Source organism: Sinohyriopsis cumingii, chromosome 9, assembly GCF_028554795.1.
Source record: "Sinohyriopsis cumingii isolate HCF-2022 chromosome 9, ASM2855479v2, whole genome shotgun sequence".
In the NCBI taxonomy this organism is placed as follows: Eukaryota; Metazoa; Mollusca; class Bivalvia; order Unionida; family Unionidae; genus Sinohyriopsis; species Sinohyriopsis cumingii.
Window position 1 is genome coordinate 90,264,571 of NC_142969.1, and position 23,695 is coordinate 90,288,265.

The window sequence follows — 23,695 nt, forward strand, 5'->3', positions numbered from 1 at the left end:
TAAACATCATGCCGAATGTAATACGGGTCTATTTTTAGTAATATCTAAGCATCATGCCGAATGTAATACGGGTCAGTTTTTAGTAATATCTAAGCATCATGCCGAATGTAATACGGGTCTATTTTTAGTAACATCTAATCACCATTCCGAGTGTAGTACGGCTCAATGTTTAGTAACATTTAAGCATAATGTCGAATGTAAAATGGGTCCATTTTGAGTAATATTTAACCATCATGCCGAGTGTAGTACTGGTCTATGTTTAGTCATATATAAGCATCATGCCTAGTGTAGTACAGGTCTATTTTTAGTAACTTGTAATGTTTGTATACTACGAGCCTATTCTTTGTAACATCTAAGCATCATAACGAGTATACTACTGCTGGGGCCACGTTGGCCGAGTGGTCTGAAGCGCTCACCTTTACCGATCGCATTCATATCCACTCTGTCCACCTGGGTTCGAGTCCTGGGTTCGGTCAATCTGGGTATGTGGGAAAGCTTGCCGGTAGCTTCCCGTTGGTCGTTAGTTCTTAACCGGGTTTTCCTGGGTTCTTTCTCCACTAGTTATACAAGCAGCCATGCATAGCCTATCTCTTGCTGAGAAATGGTGTTAAACCCAAAGCAACAACATGAAAGATTCGTACCTTGTATTTTTCGTAACATCTAAGCATCACGCTGAGTATATTTCGAGTCCATTAGTCTTTTTCTTTTTTAAAAAAAAAAAAAGACATGAAATTCTTAAATTGATGCAAACACAATAAATAGGCATCTTAAATTAAGAACAAATTTATGGTACAATCATGGTACAATAGGCATCTTAAATTAAGAACAAATTTATGGTACAATCATGGTACAATAGGCATCTTAAATTAAGAACAAATTTATGGTACAATCATGGTACAATAGGCATCTTAAATTAAAACAAAATATATGGTACAATCAAACACTATATAAAATAGGAATACAGTCAAACGCTAGAGAAAATACGAATGTATGGTACAGTCAAAACACTAGAGTAGATATGAATGCATGGTACAGTCAAAACACTAGAGTAGATATGAATGCATGGTACAGTAAAAAAATAGAGAATATACAAGCACGTTACAGTCAAACACTAGAGAAGGGACGAATACAGAGAAGCAAAATAAGCGAGCAGGCCTTGATTAGGTTTTAAAACTCCCAACAACGTCAATCAATTTGTGGTCTCAGTTCGTTTGTCTGACCCAAACTTCGTTGTTCTTTTTTTCTTTTCTTCTCTTGACTCAGGTTCCTGTAGTCACATTCATGCCAAGTCCTTCGTAGACATGTAGGTTCCTGTAGTCCACCAGGTACTTCTCCTTTGTAAGACGATTGTGAACCAGTTTCACGCCGCCAGTAAACGTACCTCTAATTAGTTTATCAGGGCGTGCTGATTGTCCCCAAAGAAATTTGCTGACACCCGAGCTATATTTTCTGGCGATAATGGGAAGTCGGTGAGAAGGTCTTGCAGCTCAGGTTGATATCCCATGTCCGCCTTGGGCTTGAGGCCGGCGCTGCTCTCAGCCGAGCAGGAATGTATTATTTATGGAGATCTCATTTTCCCTCAACAATATGAAGACTCCCACTGGTGGGCGCTGCATCATGGACAAGTCATGTAGGTCATTGGTTTCCATATATACGATCCAGCAGATCGGCTTGCTTGTTTTGTAATATTGATACGGTGGATTGTTGGCTTTCGGACACCTTTTGCTGACCATAGAGGCACCGCCGCGGATACGCTTTTCGGTCAACTCGTGCATGTCGATATCTGTCAGTAGTTTCAGCTTGGCGATCGAGTATGCATTCAGAAGCTCGCTAAAGAAGTGAAACGGCTCTTCTATACTGTTTAATGACCATTCCTGTGAATTATTCAACTAGGTCGGCCCGGACTAGTGCGTCTGATTGTAGGTAGATGTCGAGGTAGTCTGGCTTCCAATGGCCTCCCATTTTTCTGGCATGTGTTCTTCTGTAATCTCTTCCAAACAGAATGCCTGTTTCAAATAGAATGCCTGTTTTGACGGCAGCTGACGCTCCTCAAAGCGATCCCAGCTGTTCATTTGCCCGCTGAGATAAATGCCGTTTTCCTTCAGAAGGCCGGCTGGGTCGTTCCTCGAGCAGTCATTTTCCAGCCTCCAGACCCTTTAATAGTTCGTCTAGAATATTATAAGTAAAATGGAAACTATCAATAAAATGGAGTAGGCTGAGGTAGAATGTCTTGTATTTTTTGTGTTGCAGAGGATGACTGACCTCCTCTCGTGATGCCGTACTGGCAGTTTGCATAATCAGGTTTGCATCATAACTCCACAAGCTGTGCGTGGTAAAAGGTATCTTTGTCTTTTCAGGCTTTGTCCATAAGACAAGGTTTCGTGCCCTGCACCCCGGTACTTATTGATGATATGGCCGTGTTGCGCACCTTGTTAATGGGATTTGCAAATCAAGCAGTTGGTTGGCAGCATTTTCGATTCACGGTCGTCCTGCGTAAATACAATCAATGCTTGGGTGCGCAGTCATTCTTGTGTTGTCTGCTTTCGATGTAGGTAAATCTGCACGGCACCTGCTTTGAGCTGTTGAAGGTGCTGTTCTTGGTTGGATTGTTAGTCGGCCCATCCGCTCATTCAATGTCTCAAAGTCTATCACAATCTTGAATAACACATTCTTCTGGCTGAACAGTCTGTCGTATTCCAAAATGTTCTTTCCTTCGTGCTGAAGCTCTGTACGTTATGGGCGTTACGTCTGTACTTTTGCAATACAGGCCGTGGCTTACAGACTTCCCTAGGTGGCAAATGCATATATCCACCGCGTACGCATCTGCTTCATTCCTTTGTGCTGCTGTAGCGACATGTTCCCGGGCCCGTTGTTTGCCTTCATATATTTGGTACGGCCCTTTGTCCCAGGCGAATACGTTAATGGTAATGATTAGGCTGCGGGCTTCGAACTTTGCATTGTCAGTTGACTTGACTGTAACATTGATTATTTCATGGTTTAGTTTCCTCGGGTGATACCGGTATTTTGTATTCGGGTTCATATTATCCTTAGCAGGATACATGGCCGACAGTCCACTCAAAGCACCTTTCTTTCTAAATCTTTTTATTTATAACCATCAGCGATGTGCAGCTCACAAACCTCCAACTTGTATCCTGTATGCGTAAAAGCTTATATTTTTCTCGAATCTCCACACAAGCTTTCTATACGATTCCGTCCATACCTGTCTGCCTGCACCACGCGGCCTGGATAGAGTTGAAGCGTGGCTCACTTCTCTGTCTCCTCAGATTTCAACGTCTGTAACCTATTGTAAGAACTTCGGCAGTGTCAGCATGTACTTTACGATGCCCTCTACGGCCATTTCTCAGTTTAGCGCCCTGGTTCTTGGCGGAACCATGGCTCTCAAAAACGCTTCGCTGGTGCCCAACACGGATCGTCCTGGACCTCCGCCTCGTAATCTTTTAACAAAGTCCCTATCTTTCTTGAGAACCAGCAATGGTGGGCGCTGCTTCTATTCGGGCTCGGCTGGCTCTTGAGCACACCTTGCGTATTGTAGCAGTTGCTAGATGAGCTTTCCAGCTCGCACGTTATCGCTCTCTCTTGACTCAGCGACCCTTCATTATTATAATATTATTACGCGCATTTTCACCTGCTGTCCGCCAGCAACAAGCGCTTGTTTTGGTGTCATCTTGGCTCACGGTTTCACGACATATCAGGCTTTTCCCAATAGTTCCTCCCCTTTTGGTTATGGCTGACTGCCTTATCTCGTATTTTCTGCTATGCCTCGTACATGCCTTGACTTGCACACACAAAAAAAAATAAATAAATAAACTCACCAGCCAGTGCACGCAGCTCAGCGGAGCTCTCGGTCTCACTTGCTTCCCTCATTGCGGAAGTGTAGTATGTGATAGCAGAGAAAAACATTTTGGAAACTAATTAATTCGGCACGGCGTGGTGCGGATTGAAATACCCCAAAACAACTCAGTCGTTATTTCTGTAATTGACCGCACTCGTAGAGCTGGAACTTTTTTTGCCGTACACCTGTAGGGGATGGAAGAGGGTGCGGGCGGCCCGGTTACAGCAATTTCAGATGGCGGGGAAAAGGATGTTCGGCCCCATTGGATGTACGCTGAGAGAAATCCATTTTCACTCTATGCGCCGTAAGCGGAGAAATAACAAAAGGGTTGAAAGAGCAGAAGTTCTGCTCAGTTGTCGCATAGCAGAAACATGAAGCCAATATAGGTTAAAATGGATAGAAGCTTCAAACATTTACCAACTCTAATATAAAGACCATATCTACTGATTTACTTGTGTTATTGAATATTTCAATGTTGCATTATGAATCAAGACTTAGAGAGAATATTCCTTCCAAATCAGTACGAATCACGTACAGAAAAAAAAATATAAGTGCAAGTTTTTCAGTACCACAAGTTTATTTGAAATTGTTACAGATAGCATCATTGAGCATGTGCATTTGTGTGTATGTGTATATTTAATCTTCTCTCTTCTCTCTCTCTCTCTCTGTTTTTGTATATATTGTTACAAGCCAAGGGTCTTTGCTTGACCGAGCGGTGTCAAACCCTGGCACGATTACCGCTAGAAGTCATAAGTTTACCCCAAATTTCCAAAGACTTCCATACAACTTCAGTTGTAAATTAGAAAGTCCGACGTGTCCGTTCTATACATAAATTAGGTTTCTGTACCGCCAGTTCACGCAGTAGAAACTATACATCTGTCCCCTAATAGGGAACTATTTTAACTATGCCACCTTAGGGCAGTAAAACTATGGTTTCCAGACACATTTCACCAGCACAACTGCATCACATTTGCCACCATGGCGGCATAAACGGTATCTGCCGGATCCCTTCTTATTGATTCCATTGTGTAATTTACCAGTTTCCTACCGTAAATAATGCCACTGCAGTCACACCACCAATGTACACCACTAGATTTTAGTAGTGACTTTGTTATTCCAGGGAAACACTCATTCGGTTTTGACCTGCATTCACTACTAGTGAACCATGGTATCATGGAAACTCATTAACACTTGACTCAGTGACGTTTGCTCCTAGTAATTGGCTAATTATTTCGGGCTAAGGAATATTATTTGTATATTATTTTTCTACTGTATACCACATCCCGTGGACATTTACTTCCTTAGTATTTATTGTTATCTTTTCTTGCTGGCAGGTCCGAAGTACAAATCAATGTCATTGACAGACACACACGCCACTTACGGTAATTGAGAAAATGCTGTGTGATATTATTCACAAAACAATAGATACAACAAAAGAAAGAATACAAGTGAAACTGATTGCGGAAGAAAAAAATCGATGTATTTACTTCTGATGTACGGACTAAGTAGATGATTTATGGTCAAATGTCTAGGTTCTGACATCGATAATAGCAGTGACAGGCTATTTCAAATGCCTGAATCATGAAATCTATTATAGCAGTGACATGCTTTTTCAAATGCCTAGATCCTGAAGTCGGTAATTACAGTGACAGGGTATTTTAAATGCCTAGATCCTGAAGTCGATAATAACAGTGACAGGGTATTTCAAATGCCTAAATCCGGAAGTCGATAATAACAGTGACAGGGTATTTCAAATGCCTAGATCCTGAAGTCGATAATAACAGTGACAGGGTATTTCAAATGCATAAATCCGGAAGTTGATAATAACAGTGACAGGGTATTTCAAATGCCTAGATCCTGAAGTCGATAATAACAGTGACAGGGTATTTCAAATATATACATAATGAAGTCGGTAATAACAGTGACAGGGTTTTTCAAATGCCTAGATCCTAAAGTCGATAAAAAACAGTGACAGGGTATTTAAAATGCCTAGATCCCGAAGTTGATAGTAACAGTGACAGGGTATTTCAAATGCCAAAATCCGGAAGACGATAAAAACAGTGACAGGGTATATCAAATGCCTAGATCCTGAAGTCGATAATAACAGCGACAGCAGAAGCGTAGCTATGATATTTTGCGCCCGGGGACGAACTATAAAATTGGCGCCCCAGCCCCCTCCCCGTTTAATCACATATTTGAATATTACCCTTGTTTACTTATTATAATGTAACGTTGTAAGCCTCATTTTGGCGCCCCTGTACCTTGGCGCCCGGGGACATATGTACCCCCCTGCCCCCCCCCCCCCCCCCAGCTACGCCTCTGAGTGACAGTGTATTTCAAATGCATAAATCCGGAAGTCGATAATAACAGTGACAGTGTATTTCAAATGCCTAGATCCTGAATTACATAAAAACAGTGACAGGGCATTTCAAATGCCTAGATCCTGAAGTCGATAATAACACTGACAGGGTATTTAAAATGCCTAGATCCTGAAGTCGATAATAACCAGTGACAGGGTATTTCAAATGCTTAGATCCTGGAGTCGAAAATAACAGTGACAGGGTATTTCAAATGTACAGATCCTGAAGTCGATAATAACAGTGACAGGCTATTTCAGTAGCCAGTGAGCACTTTATTTGGTTGTCTATGACTGTGTAACAAAAACCAACAATCCAAGTTATAAAATGGGTCATCTCAATCTTGATATAATTTTTATTAATTTAATGAACGAATCATAATGTGTAGTAACAACAAATATTTAATCTGCTTTGGTATCAGATTTATGTACCACCAAAAATACTTTTTGAACTGGTCTTAAACCAGCCCAGTGATTTGTTTCAATCAAGCTCAGAACAACGACTAAAGAGAGAGAGAGAGAGAGAGAGAGAGAGAGAGAGAGAGAGAGAGAGTGTGTGTGTGTGTGCGTGTATATGTGTGTGTGTGTGTGTGTGTGTGTGTGTGTGTGTGTGTGTACTGTAAAGAAATGAAGGAAGACATCGTAAACAGTACATCTTTTGTTTCCAGAAACATATATAAATATTTTCGGTGGACAAGAAAACTGAAAAGTCTCTTTACCAGTGACATCATTCAACAGCGTTAAACAATTTTTCAGACAGACACACTTTTGATTTTATCGTTACTATCTTGTTTCTACAACAGAATTTAGAAAAGTGAACGACAATATGCAAAGAAATGAGCATGGAAGTACTCTAGCGACGACAAGATGTTTTATTGCCTTAAATACCTACATATTTATCACTTCATTTCCATATTTAATAAACTTTGTTTCCGTGTTTATCATCTGTGATTAGGTCATTCTCCGAACCATAAGTTTTTGACACAATATTGTTATGTATGATTTAATGTATATTTGATTTAATTTAATTGTTTGTTTGTTAGTTTAAATTTGTTTTTATTCCATTACATGCTATTGTAATGTAACTTTATTTAATGGATTTAACAACTAATAATATAAACTTTGTCTCTAATGCTGACCTAGTTCCTGACCTTGATTCAGAACCAGTAAGAGTTGAAATAAACAATTTTTTTTTTGTTTCTTTCTCAGTGTATGATTCATAAAATGAAATCGAGGCCATACTTGGAGTACATGACAAATAACATGTATCAATTGGGTTTTTTTCTTCTCCCAGTGGATTGAGCAACATCCGGGCATCTGTTTTGCGTAGTAGCTCGATTTATTATTGATGTTTTGAGAACGAATATTCATTACTTGCCTTAACACTGGAGACGTCCATGTGCTTTATGTTGTGACCAGTTTTTTTTGTGCTAATTATTATATTTTTCTTCAATTATTTGGATTCCAATTGATTATTTTTCCCTGAAAATATTTGTGCTCTAAATTAATTCTTGGACAAGGACAGTTATGAAAGAATTAAAACACTAGAATATTATTTTATGTGATTCAACAAAGAACTGTTGACACATCAGTACAAAGCTGGCCACAGCATACGTCATCGCCTTCCATTTTGGATTGCATTGGGATTCGAACTCAGTTACATTAGGACTTTTTATTACTAGGACTTCTATTTTTGAATTCTTGGATTATTTTTGGATTTGATTCGTAAAACCGTAAGTTCTTGTTCTCATTTTTACCTTGTCTTTCTAGGCAAGTAAATTATTTGTTAAATTTTACAAAGTTTGTTGTCTTCACTCTTTTCTTGTTACTGTTTGAAAGAGCCTAAACACGTAACAATAAGGTAAAAATTACGGGTAATAAAGATCGAAATAGGAGAAAGTATTGTGGTGCATTTGTTTCAATTATCAGATACACATTTTGTTTATATTTGTGGTTTTATCAACGTTACAATTTGAAATAATTAAGCGATGCTTTACATATATCTAGTCAATAATATATGCACAATAAATTCGCACGGATTTCTAAATTAAATTTAAGATAATTAAAGCCAGATGTTCGAGACTGGTCCTACGCAAGTATATTAAATTTAAGATATTTAAAGCCAGGTGTTCGAGACTGGTCCAACGCAAGCATATTAAATTTAAGATAGTTAAAGCCAGATGTTCGAGACTGGTCCAACGCAAGCATATTAAATTTAAGAAAATTAAAGGCGAAAGTTTGCGACTGGTCCATTGCTAGTAAGGGCAGCTGGCATGTGCTGCATATGACGTATGACGACTGGTTAAGTATACGCAAGCAGTACTAACGTGACTAATCTTATAAAGGCGTAATGAATATTGTCGTGTACCATATGTTTAGCTAATGAACTTCCTTTTAAAGACAATTAACATGGACAGATGGTCAGTTAGTAGTTAAACTTACCTGCCAATCAGGTAGATTACCATATTTAATAGACAGTAAGGTACACTCGGTGAGGACCGGATATTCTGTCGAAAGCCAATTTCAGCTTCAAGGGAACGAAATCGTAGTGGCCGCCCTCTTTATAGTGAGGACCAAGTCTTTAATTTGCGTTATTTTAATGCTGGTTAATTTGATTTGATTTCCAAAATAATACCACTCCTTCTTCTGTGTCATCTAGAAATCTCATACCAAAAACCATGGTCTGAAGTCCTTATTGACCAATAATTGTGCCCTTATTTGTAATGAAATTGTGCTTTGTAGCTTCGAAACTAGTATTGCATAAGTATTATATATTGAATCGGAGAAGAATTATAATTTCCATCATGAACGGTTAAGATAACCTTTCTTTACATTTTCATCGTCGTTAACGTCAAACATTTAGAATCTGTAATGTTGTTTTGAACAGGAATGTATACAGACCAAAGATTAATTGTGTCACAGGGTTAATATGATTAATAAATAAATAAAGTTAATATTCTTTGTTATGTATATTTGATTTAATTTATATTTGGTTTAATTTAATTGTCTGCAAGTTTTTAAAAAAAATATTACATGTTAAAGTAATGTAATTTTGTTTATTGGAATTTGACATTTTCCAGAAATTAGTTTGACCTGACTGTTTAGTCAAAAACACCTACAAATAGAAATTTGTATCTTTTTGTTGACCTAGTTCCTGACCTTGACTTTGTTCCTGACCTTCGTGTTTTTAGGCGTAAATATCTTCTACGATATTCTAGAAATTCTGTTTTGCGCAGTATTCAGGTTTTATACCAATTTCTATAAAGAATTTAGTGAGTTGGGCGTTCAAACACTTCATGTCAAGGTGTTCGTTTTGTTGTGACCACTTTGGAGTTACATTTTAATTTTTATTCAGATTATTTGGATTCTACAAGATTAATTCGTTTTCCTGGAAATAATTGAGTGCTCATACAGAATTCTTGGACAGAGACATTTTTTAAATTTTATTCGGAATTCAAACACCGGAATATTATTGTCTGTGGAACAACAAAGAAATGTAGACACAACAGCACTATACTAGCTATAGCATACGTCATCGTCTTCCATTTTGGATTTTCGTCGGGACTCGAACTCAAATTTCATTAGAACGTTTTATTATCAGAACTTCTACTTTAATAATTCTTGCATTATGTTTGGGCTTGATTCTTAAAACCGTAAGTTTTTTTCCTCATTTTAACATTGTTTTTGCAGGGAAATAAATTATTTGTCAAATTTTACAAAGCTTGTTGTCTTCACGTTTTTTTGCTACTGTTTATTAGAGACTAAACAGGTAACATCTTTCATAATGATTTTTTTTAGCTTTTTCTAAAACAATTTGTAGCAATTTTAATTTGTAAGCTAACTTTGAGCTAATTAAGTTGCTAGATTTGATGATAAAAAAGGATAGACTTGTCATCAGATCTATATGAAACTCTCATAAAATGTTGCATTCCATGTATGCTAGTAAGGATATATATATATATATATATATATATATATATATATATATATATATATATATATATATATATATATATATATATATATATAATACAAGCTAAAATGTAGTTTTAAATGCAAACATTAACGATATGTAATATATTACATAGTATATCATATTTCCCATGCAATACAATTTGTTTTAGATAAAGAGATTTATTATATTGCTAAATGAAGAATGATGTGAAAATGAATCACAATTCGATTGATCATATGTAATAAAAACATTTTTTAACTGAAATATATATGGGACTCTGAGGGTAAAAAAACGCAAATTAACGTACGGATTAAAGTCTAGTTGTCGAAAAGGACAATAATACATTAATTAATTTAAGTCAACCACCAGTTAATCTTCTATTGCTACACCAGGTATAATTGGTTACATATGAAAAGAATTCTGATTGGATGCCATTCTTAGTCAAAAAGTTCAAAACACAGCTGATCGGATCATACTTAGAGTACCACGATCAGAGCACACATCCCCGCTGCTCTGTACCCTAAACTGCCTATCCATTCGATCCAGAATCAAACACAAAATTTGTTCTCTGTGCTTCGTTTCACTGTCGGACTCTAGTCCAACATACCTATCCGACCTCACCCATGTGTACACACCAGCGAGATACTTACGCTCCTCTTCTGACAATCGTATACTCATTATTCCCACTATGAAAACAAAGTCATATGGACAGCGTTCTTTTGCATACCACGGCCCAGCAACGTGGATTGAATTGCCACTGAACTTAGACACAAAGACACAGTGATCACATTCAAGAGTGCTCTCAAAACTCACTTATTTCGACTGCAAGAACAAACTTAAAGACCTAATAATGTTTCCTACCTTAAATATTCTCAGCATGTTTTTTTTTTAATGTTTTCTAATTTCATGGTGTTTGTTTTTGTAATCATATCATTATATGTTTTTTTTATCTTATAGGTGTTGTCTAATGTTGTAAAGCGCTTGGAGCTTCTAAAGATTAGGCGCTATACAAAGTCCTCATTATTATTATTATTATTATTTAAACAAAGTTCTGACTGGATGTCCTACTTGGTCCTTTAAAAGAGTTCTGATTAGATGCCCTACTTGGTCAGTTGTTGATTTCCAAACACCTATTCTTGGCATTCCCTTTAATACATATAAAGTTGAAAGGATAGTTCGTACATGGTCGAATGGCTACACATGTCAAAAAGTAAAGATCTGTCATAGTTTTTCTCTGTTATATATGTTATAACTATTATATATGATTGATGTATTGTTTCAAACATATAAATGCAGGCGTAATATTTTTTGTATTATGTTCCATATATATCACGACCATTTACTCAAATTTACACACACACACACACACACACGCGCACGCACGCACGCACACGCACGCACGTACGCAAGCACACGCACGCACACACACACATGCATACACACAAACACACACACAAAATGACAAGGTGGATAGTTGTATCGCTTACTAACCTAACAAGGACAATGCAGAGAAAGTGGACATACAGCTTTTTCATTTGGAATAAAATGTACAAATCAAAATCATGTTATATAAATTTTATTAGATTTTTTTTTTTAATTTGCTAACTCAAGCTGACTAGGACACGTAATTAAAAGAACCTGCTCAATGACAATGCTGTGCTGTCACAAATTAAATTTTCAATAATTATTTGTATTCTTTTCTAACGACAGTAATTTTTTCACCCTTTTCAATTTTTTCAAAATGGTTTTGGAGACAAGTAAAGTACCAAACACACATTGCCTAAATGGCAGACACTGTGTTTGGCAGGAACAATGTTCGAAAGAAGTAAATGTTGTTAAATGTATTTTGACTTTGAGTTTGCAGATAATAGCAACTTGTATTTTAGGTTATGTGTGTCTTTTTATATATATTGTAAATTCATTTTTCTAATGAGCACAGTGAAGGTTTATATGAAACAAAACTATTATACAAAGCAACGATCACACTGTAACAAGTTCAGTTAGAAATATAGCAAATGACAGTTAAATTTAAAAATAAAAAACTTTTCCCAGTCGTTGTGGATAATAGCTACACGAGGTTAGAGGTCATTAATATATGACTGATAATAGATCTTATTTAAAGCTACGGCAGGAGGAATAAATGTACAAATGTATCATTATATCCAAGGCCGGCCAAAAACCAATTTCACTGCGGGAGGCCCTGAAGCAAATGACCCACTTGATCCGCTTTTAATCCGGTTTTGATTGCACTGGTTTTACGCCATGACCCGAGTCGGCTACCGTGGTGTTTCCTTCGGCAAGGCACTTTACTTTAATCGCCTCTGCACTTAATGACCTACTCTTATTGCTGTGCCGTAAAACATCAAACTATATATATATATATATATATATATATATATATATATATATATATATATATATATATATAAAATCCGGCAGACCAGGTCAGACGTACGAATAGATGTAATAAATTATGTACGCAAAGGCCGTGCGAATAGCCTTCTGCAGGTCATGTACACTGTTGCCGTACGAATCGTGCCAGCCACCTACCCCCTCGTCCAACAGAGGTTCGGACGTCCTTAGTCTCTTCGCTGCTACTTTTATTGGTGGCGCTCTACAGTATTGTATTAAAATTTGTAAAGAAAATTTTGAAAATGACCATGTACATTTTAGGTATTGTTAAAAGAACTTTTAACTTCCTTTATTTTGGTGTTTGATGGGTGTATTTTGGGTTATAGAGTATACAGCTTGGCCTTGCTTCAATCGTGCTTATATATATAATTATTAATTAAAAAACCTACTAGTTCCGTTTGGTCATTTTCACTTCCTGGATTTCAGAAGTGAATTGCGAAAGAAAGAACATATGACTTTTATATATTTGCTAATTCATTCATTGCACTTTCAAAAACTTATGGTCTAGTCTGGCAAACTTAATTTCCCCAATTTTTATTTCAGTTGAAGATCGTGTGTTTTAGACTAATACGGGCTGATATTTTGATCACATGGAAGCAGTAATTTTGGTCAGCTGCGTGCTTAGATCATGCTCTATTTCCACAATTACAATATCCAATGAAATTTCAACCACAGTACATAAGAGAAGCATAGAGGTATGCCACCATTCTCTCCAATGTGCACGCTGCAGTTGCAAACAACGTCATGTTACACCTTTCACTTTATCAAAGTTCATACTATTTGCAGAACACCCCCATGGTAAGCATTTGGAATTCTCCGTCTAGCTAGAACGAATCAATATGTAACACCCCTAGGTGAAGATATAGAACAGTCCATACATTTCACAACATTTATTAGATACGTTATTTTATAGAATTCAAAAATAATTAGTTTTAAATTATTTGACTTTTGTTCTACGAATATTCATTTTCTTTTAATATATGCGTTGCTCCATATTAGAATGTCGTGATTTTATGATAGACCCACTTACGGAAATACCAAGAAAGCTTGAAAATGGCGGTGTTAGTGATGGAGTGTTGTGACGGATAAATAGAAAAACGTTCCCAAATTTTTAGAGAAAAACAAGACAACATGCCATCGGTAAGAGTGAGTTACCAGTGGATAGCTATTTGCATCGTATGAAATAAAAAAGACAACTCTGATGTAAACGACAGTTCTAACATGTGTCACTTGGTTTTGAAGAGACTGGGAGAGTAAAACACAGGGGCTGTTCTGGGTTTTTGTTGTTTTCTGCAGTAACTGTATCTCTTATTGACATATCTCCAGATCAGTAGTGGGATGATGCTAAACTCCAAATCAGCCAATATTGCTAGTCTTTCCAAAATAAAACAGATTTAGGAAATAGGTGGAGGTCAAGAAATTTTAAAGTACAAGTTTTAGAGTGTGTAGACATTTGTTACTATTTCAGAATTAGGTTTCATTTTCGAGCATTTGATTATACATTCCTTTAAATACCGATTATTCACTTTATTTTGCTCCTCACCGGTCAGTATTCTCTGAATAATAGTAATGTAAACACTCAGAGAAAAAACAACAAAATTGATCGTAAAATGTTAGCAGTTATAGAAAAAGCCAATCTGTCAGACCACAACATAAGTTGTATTCAGTGTCATAATGATAGAAATTGTTTTGTCTGATGCATTTGTATCTATTAGCAATATTGAGCAGAAAGATTCAATTTTCTGCATCCAACAGGGATCAAATATTTTGTTATTATTTTGCTCTCAACATGGTAATTTGGATGTTTCAGACCCTTCTCTTTTTCTGGAATTTTCCACTCATTGAATAATCATGTTCATTTCATAACTCACCTCACCTTATGAGGCTGACATCAGATACTGTGATTTCATGCATTCTCCCTTAATCACAGCTTCACACATTAAATCTTAACCACAGAAAATGTTCTGCCATTGTGCCATGTGTAAAACAATGTATAAACACCACCAGTCTTTGAATCAACACATAAGTGTTGCCCATAATGGAATAACACAAAATATCTTAACAAAACTCCATAAAAATCTGATTGATATATCCAATGACAAAAAAGCATTTCTTAGAGGTTTGGATACTGCATGTGTTACTGATAATATGATACAATCATTCTTCTGTCCTCCAGTTGAGATTGATACTCTTATTTCTAATTAACAGAACAACCAACAACAAAACAACATGTTCAGTCAAGGGATTTCATTTGATGACCTCTTGTGCCCATCAGTGGATTGGAAATTAGTACCATCTGTGATGAAAACATAAAATCTCAGCCTGCTCCTCCCCGACATTCACTAATAATAGGAACTGGGAAACAATTACACCAATGGACAGCCTTATAATGCCATCTTTCATATTATGTATTATTATAATAAGCCTGCTGATTTTCAAACAGAAGGAAACTTGAATAGTACCACTGATGTATTGTGTGACGTTATTCAAACATTAACATTTTTGGCTGTTACAAAAAAACCCTGTTTTTTTAAAGAGAGTCATTTAGCCACCAATTCTTTTACTATTACCCACCCACCCAATAATTTTATTTAGGTTTTTATTGTATCCACAGTTGGAAGATAATACCACCCAAATCTGTTAGTTCCTACCATAAACCATTTGTGCTAATGTTTTATGGTGCAAAAGGTGGCAGCATCAGCTCATTGGGGGTATACAGACCTCACATTGTCAAAGTGATTAATTGAACCAATGCATCATCCTCTCTCTCTGACAAGATAAAATGATAACAAAACTGGTCAGATACCAGGGATAACTAGGTCATTCCAGCAGATGGGAGGGAATGCCTCCATATTCCTTCAGGAAGCATCTTCTTCGTAGGATATAAATAGGCATTAGATTGTGCTACATGAAACCTGCACATGAATTGTATCAACTAAATGAGATTTTGAGTATTAGTTAATCTTTTCAAACTCTCCATTTACAAGAAGACATATCACTATAAAGTGCATTCAGGCTTTCAACTTATATAAGAGAAAACTTGAGTCACAATACAGAAATTTCCAGTTCTTATGTCCAGATTCATTACAGTACAGACACTTATAAATATAGTAACTTGCCCAAAACCATTGGATATTGGAATAATCTCCTTTTATCAGTAGCTATGCAAAGTCCAAAGAAAACTTCAAAACTGAGTTATAATAACTACTGAACACTTGACCAAAACTCCCCACTGAAAATCCAGTCATTGATGTAAAAAAAAAAGATCGGTTAGTGTCTGAGAAAGGATGTTCATCTGATCCTTTTATCTTGTGCCAGTATGAAAAAATAAAATATGACTTTTGAAACATTAGCAAAATAGAACACTGTGACCTTTGAAACATATATGAAATAGAACACTAAAATGTGACTTTTGAAACATTAGTAAAATAGAAAACTAAAATGTGACTTTTGAAACATATATGAAATAGAACACTATAATATGGCTTTTGGATCATTAGTAAAATAGAACACTAAAATGTGACATTTCAGACATTAACATTAGTCATTCACAGAAAAAGAATGGCTTTATTCATTATGGTTGGAATAAAATGTTTCACTGAAGTACAGATCTGTCATCAAAAACTTAGCAATGCATGTTTGTGGTAAGATTTCTTTTTTTCTCTACAATTTTGCTAAATAGCCTTATGTCTGAGCAATTTTGGTGTTTTCAGAAGAGTTAATAGTTTTGAGGGGGTGTGAACTGTTTCTTAGTAATGATATGATGCACGCAGAAAGTATTTAAGTTTGTCACATAGGTCTGTATTGCTGCTTATATACTTGTAAATATTCAATGTAAATTGTAAACAATAATATCCCCAGTGGACTGGTCTGGAGACCATAGGCCTTCCACAATAAAAAAGACGCTTTTTGAAAAGTACATTGAAATCAGCTTGATTTTTATATAATAAAATTGATAATTATTTACATATTGATTATGGGCTTGGGAATTGTACTTGTTTATAATTAAGATTTTTTTTAACACTACAAGACTTGATGCCAATTCATGAATTACAGCAACATATATTCTACTGCCATGAGAAATAGAAAGCATTGTCATTTGCATGGAAGTATTCCTTACAGTTGTTGTGAAGAATGGTATCAGTTTTAATGTGAACATATTTTGTATGTCAAGTTTGATGTCCAGTCCAAAAATGGAATGTCATCAATGTCGGGTAAACTTTACCCATATTTTTTCTTTGGCCTTTTCGTTCTGTTGACCCTCTCTCTGTATTTTCAATGTTGTTTCAGACACGGTCCAAAGAAGACACATGGACCACAGATGAACTTAATCGAGCACTAAAGGTACATGGATTGATTTTTGTGAACAGTTTCGTCAATTCTTTATTGTGCTGATTATTCTAACAATGATATTGAAAACAGAGATGGTGGTTCATGGGAAAAGTTGATGGATTAAAAGGAGGATGGGTAAAAAGAAGTATATTGAAGAGATTAATACATGTATCTTTACCATAGTCAAAAGTATATTTAAGAAATCAATACATATATCTTTACCATGGTCTAATGTATATTTAAGAGATCAACATGTATTTACCATTGTCCAAAGTATAATTAAGGGATCAATACATAGATCTTTACCATGGTCCAAAGTCTATTCAAGAGATCAATACATAGATCTTTACCATGGTCCAAAGTATATTTAAGAGGTCAATACATATATCTATCTTTACCATGGCCCAAAGTATATTTAAGAGATCAATACATATACACCGCTCCCTCGATAACTCGCGCCCTAATAACTTGTGAACCCGCTTATAACGCGGTGTCCGGCGTGGATCCCGTTTTTTTTAAAAGAAAATATTTTTAAAAAATGAAGAAAATCATATCAGAACTGATGAATGAAGCCTTGATATATTGCCCGTTTTATCGTCGAAAATGGCGGTTAGTGCCCGAAAAGTTAGAATCAACATCATGAAATTTTCAGGTTTTAATAAGGAATCACATATCTTCTTAGATTTTATCGGAAAAAATATTTTCTCAGTTCACTGTAAATAATAATACTGTATATGTATACGGCGAAACAGCGATCAAAGAATTATAGTAAATGCTAACAGGTGGCAACACTGAATGAAATGAACACTAATTAAATATGTCTTGTCAGGGAAAATTAGTGTTTTAATCTTTTCATTGTGTTGCAGTGTAAGCAGTATAACACTGGACAACAAATTTTTACAAAAGTCATGTTACTGAAATAAAATTAGTCAATTCTTATCAATTTTTATGTGCTGAACACGAATATGACAGTCAAATTGCAAAATTGGCTCTAGTTTTTTTGTAATCTGCAAGAAATTAATGTTTACATAACGAAATGCATTCCAATAGTAAAAGGTCAACTGTAATAGCCTACCTATAAAAAATCAAGTCATTGACTACATCTTAGATTTCTTCGCCTGTCTCTTGTACAGCTTTCGGGAGCATCTCTGAGGAGTGTCCAGCAGTAGTCAGCCAGCATTGTAGTGGACCATTTTCCCTGGTATCTTTGTTCCATTGTTGCGATATCTTGATGAAAACGTTCGCCGTGTTCATCACTAACAATACCACAGTTGCTAGGAAAGAAATCCAAATGGGAATGAAGGAAGTGAATCTTTAGAGACATATTGCAGCCAAGTTTCTTATACTTCATCAACATGTCTTCTACTAGTTCCTTATAGTTTTCTGCCCTAACATTTCCGAGGAAGTTTGTAGAAACTAGGCGAAAAGCATTCCATGCTTGTTTCGCGTCACCTTCCAGCAAGTTGTTGAACCGGTCATCTTTGAAAAGCTCTCGAATCTGAGGACCCACAAAAACTCCCTCTTTAATCTTTGCTTCGCTGAGTCGAGGGAATTTTTCATGCAGGTATCGGAATGCTGGCAAAGTCCGGTCAATGGCTTTCACGAAGTTCTTCATCAAACCTAGTTTGATGTGAAGGGGTGGTAGCAAGATTTTCTGAGCCTCAACCAGAGCTGGGTGTTGGATATTCTTCTCTCCAATGGCTACATTCTGCCTGTGAGTCCATTCCTTCCTCATGTAGTGCATTTCCCTTGCTCGGCTATCCCACTCGCATAAGAAACACATGTATTTTGTATATCCTTGCTGCAGTCCCATTAAAAGGGCAACTACCTTCAAATCACCACAGAGGTGCCAGCTGTACTTGTTATACTCAATGGAATTCAGTAGCTGCCTTAAGTTATCGTATGTCTCTTTCATATGGACAGCATACGCTACTGGAATAGATGGAAGAATGTTTCCATTGTGCAAAAGCACAGCCTTGAGACTCAGTTTCGAAGAGTCCACAAATAGTCTCCATTCTTGTGGGTCATGAGTGATTTTTAAAGCATTCATGAGGCCCTCAATATCGGAACAGAATATCAGATTACTTTCCTTTCTGAAGAAAGGCTCCAATTGCTGGTGGCGCTTTCGATATGCAGTAATTGTGACATCTTCTTCTAGAAGATTCCATTGTTGGAGTCTTGATCCTAGCAATTCTGCCTTGTTCTTTGATAAGTCCAAATCACGAATCAGGTCATTTAGTTCTTCCTGTGTTATTCTGTGTGGGGTTGATGATGCACCACAGTGAAAATCTGGATCACTGCATGCTGATGGACCAGGAGAAGAACAGGTCGACTCACCTTTGTCTTCGTCAGATGAATCAAGAGAATATTCTGCTGGAGGTTCTGGAATAGGAAGTCCCTCACCATGTGGAACTGGTCTCAATGCAGACGGAATGTTTGGGTAGACTATTCTCGACTTCTTTCGCTTCGTTATTCCGCCGGAAAGAGGAGGAACCAAGCAGAAGTAACAGTCATTTAGGTGGTTGCTTGGCTCTCTCCACACCATTGGGACTGCAAACGGCATTGATGACCTTTTGCAATTCAACCACTGTGAAAGCTGTGTTGTACATGTAGCACAGCATATATGCGGAGCCCAAGGCTTGTCTTGGTCACCAACCTTGCATCCGAAGTAAAGATGATATGCCTTCTTCACTTGAGAATTGATACTTTTCTTCTGGTTGGCAAATGTCACTTCCCCACAAATATAGCAAAAATTGTCCGCGGTATTAACACACTTTCGAGGCATTACTGTTCTTTATTGTACGTAAATGGATAAAATAATAAGTTTTATGTAACAGTAGCTTGAACTGTCTCGCACAACGTCTAAAATATTTTAAATGCTGAACCTATCTGATTGGGCTTTATATAGTACACTGCTTACGTCAGCTTCAGCAGCCGCCTGGCATTAGTATAATAGGCCTACACATGTATAGTACACTGCTGACGTCAACTTACTTCAGCAGCCGCATGGCATTAGTATTGCACTGTATCAGAAAATGATGCAATCAACTGTGGATGATGTGAGCATGATGGTATTATGCAATGTTACATCATTATTCCGGATGTTGCTGCAGTCCTACTGGAGAAATTTACACAGTGAAACATAGAAAATGAGGTATATGAATATCTTCAAAACGAGAGCCAATACAAATTTTTCACGGTTATATTCGTGTTCGGCACACCAAAATACTACAGATTAGGGCCTTTTCAAGTCAGTAATGATTTCACTGTTGACCAGTGTAATCGTTGCATGTTCTCTTCTATTCAAACATGAAAAGAGTCAATTGACCGTCACATCGATGCCCGCGAGCACATCTGTGAGAACCTAATTAAGTGCCGGCAGCGTTTTGATCGACGACTTGGGGAAGTGTTTGTTGCATTGTAAAAATCAATTAAAATAGACCTGCTTTGTTTTATCACGTTAAGTCGGTCTTTTGTATCAAATCAGGTAAAAGACGTACAAAAATACAAAAGTTCAAAGGAATGCAAATCCTACATGCATAAACTCTTGTGGTCAATATCGTGTCTCAACATCAATCAATTTAATTGGACCAATCGAACATGGTTTCAAATAGTATGTACTTATTGTCATTAAAGTATATATTAATCAGTAATTTACCCTAATCATTTGTAAATGTGATCATGGAGATCAAGGGAATAAAGCGAAAGGAGTACTCGGTGAAGGAAAAGCTTACTGTCATAGAGAGGGTTCGTAATGCTGAATCAAGATCAAAAGTTTGTAGTGAACTTAAACTTGCCGAGTCGACACTCAGAGGTTGGCTCAAGGATGAGAAGAAATTTCGGGATTATTTGCATGAAGTTGATTCTGATGATGGATTTAAACGGAAACGGGCACGCACTGCAAACGACACAGAATTAGATGATGCTGTGTACACCTGGGTCACACAGCAACGTGAATTCCGATTTCGGGAACAATTCTCAAGGCCCAGGCAGAGAAAATGGCCAAAACTATGGATACTGATTCAGATTTCATGGCAAGCCATGGATGGCTTTGGAGATTCCAGCGCCGACATAGAATAAAACAAAATTAGGCGGCCGCATCTAGTTATCCCAACCAACTCCGAGAGATACTGACCCGTGATGGATATACAGACGACCAAGTTTATAATTGTGATGAGGCTGGTCTATGCTATCGGATGATGCCAGACAAAACTCTAGCTACCAGAGATGATACACACAAAAATGAGGGTTTCAAGCTGAACAAAGAGAGATTAACACTTTTGTTTTGTGTTAACAAAACTGGCACACATAAAATGAAACCATTATGTGTTGGCAAATACAAGTCTCCCCGTTGTTTTCATCACATGAATATGGACACCCTTCCATTTGTATATAGAAATAGTGGAATGCATGGATGACTGCAACAATGTTTACGGAGTGGTTTTCTAAGATGTTTGTCCCCGCCGTCAGAAACCACCTGTGATCCAGGGGCTTAGAGGAGAAAGCTCTACTGCTATTAGACAATTGGCCAGCAAATATTGTCGTATTCTCACTCGCGTATTTGTATTTAAATATTTTTTTTTTTTTTTTTTTTTACATGTCTGACGTTTAGACCCATTAAATTCATGGTTGGTAATGGTTTATCTTTGTGAATTTATTTTTTTACATTTTACTCTATCTATCGATCTATCTATCTATCTAGTGATAGCAGATTTTTTTTTTTAGAGCAACACAAGTTTCGACGTTGTCGTTTTTCGATATGAATGTTATCTTTTTTGATAAAAGAAATCTTGATTCATTTTGAACAAACAATAAAACTAGAATGTATCCAAATCAACACAAAAGCAGTGACGTAATACACAATGTATTTAGCGAGACACATGTTAAGAGTACTGATACCTCGTAGAATAATGTTAGTTTTTATGATCTTTTTCAAGATACTTTATCCAGAAATTAAAGGTAATTTATAAAGAAAAACGAACAACACCTTTATAAAGAAATATTTATTCACAGTTATTTTCAGCACGATTATAAAACGAGTATTTAACAATGCAACCCCCCCCCTCGCCTCTCTCTGTCGATCTCCATCTCTTTATTAGGTTTTTTTATAGGTCCCTCGGTAACTTGCGCCCTCGCTTATAGTGCGGTCGATGTTTTTGGACCCCGTTGTGCACGAGTTATCGAGGGAGCGGTGTATCTATCTTTACCATTGTCCAAAGTATATTTAAGAGATCAATACATATATCTATATTTACCACGGTCCAAAGTATATTTAAGAGATCAATACTTATATCTATCTTTACCATGGTCCAAAGTATATTTAAGAGATCAATACAGATATCTTTAACATGGTCCAAAGTATATTTAAGAGATCAATATATCTATCTTTACCATGGTCCAAAGTATATTTAAGAGATCAATACATATATCTATCTTTACCATAGTCCAAGGTATATTTAAGAGATGAATACATATATATATATATATATATATATATATATATATATATATATATATATATATATATATATATATACCTTTACCATGGTCCAAAGTATATTTAAGAGATCAATACATATATCTCTACCATGGTCCAAAGTGTATTTAAGAGATCAGTACATATATCTATCTTTACCATTGTCCAAAGTATATTTAAGAGATCAATACATATATCTATCTTTACCATAGTCCAAGGTATATTTAAGAGATGAATACATACATATATATATATATATATATATATATATATATATATATATATATATATATATATATACCTTTACCATGGTCCAAAGTATATTTAAGAGATCAATACATATATCTCTACCATGGTCCAAAGTGTATTTAAGAGATCAGTACATATATCTATCTTTACCATGGTCCAAAGTATATTTAAGAGATCAATACATATATCTATCTTTACCATTGTCCAAAGTATATTTAAGAGAGCAATAAATAAATATATCTATCTTTACCATGGTCCAAAATATATTTAAGAGATCAATACATATATCTATCTTTACCATGGTCCAAAGTATATTTAAGAGATCAATACATATATCTATCTTTACCATTGTCCGAAGTATATTTAAGAGATCAATACATATATCTATCTGGACATTTTTGTTTTAAAGGAACATTTTTTCTGCCATATTTGGTTTGACTCACAAAAGTTAATGGGGGGTGGGGGAAATGGTCTCATCTGATTACATATGGCCAATTTACCCCCACAGGAGGTTGTTATGTCATATATAACATATCATAACATGAAAAATGGCAAAACCCACAAGACAAGAACAATAACAACAAGTAAAACTATGATCAGATGATAGCGAGGGTGGGGATGGGGGGGGGAGGTATGTCAGTAGCATGGACTACACCCTATATACAAGCTTGGTTTAAATGTGAACTTACTGAAGTAAATAAACTCACCTTTATTCATGGAAGAATGTAGACATAAACTGGTCTCCCCAACTGACAGAATGTTTTCCAACCACAGCATATTTACATGGTAAATATGTGATGCAAGTATGACTCAAAAGAAATTTGTTTACGTATTCTCTACAGTTTAATGTTCCAAATGAAATACTGCAAATATCCGGTCACAAATACATTACAGTAAATATGTGTATTTCTACATCCAGTAACCTTCTTTTCACAAAGATATCGCAACAATGTAATATTAAGTTGTGATGTAGAATTTCAACGTAAACACTGTCACTGTGTTGTGTAGGCTAACTCAAACCGGTACTGTCCACCATATCAAACAATGTGACATAACACACAT

The 23,695-nt window shown here is 36.3% G+C and overlaps 1 protein-coding gene across 1 annotated transcript in view; it reads left to right on the top strand.

Moving 5' to 3' along the window:
• Positions 1-13,605: 13,605 nt before the first annotated feature.
• Positions 13,606-23,695, top strand: part of LOC149792220 (uncharacterized) — a 124,999-nt gene continuing 114,909 nt past the window's right edge. The window contains exons 1-2 of the mRNA XM_089969543.1: positions 13,606-13,716; positions 16,867-16,920. Of these exons, the coding sequence (XP_089825669.1) occupies positions 13,708-13,716; positions 16,867-16,920 (63 nt within the window). The 5' untranslated portion in view covers positions 13,606-13,707. The remainder of the gene's footprint in view (positions 13,717-16,866; positions 16,921-23,695) is intronic.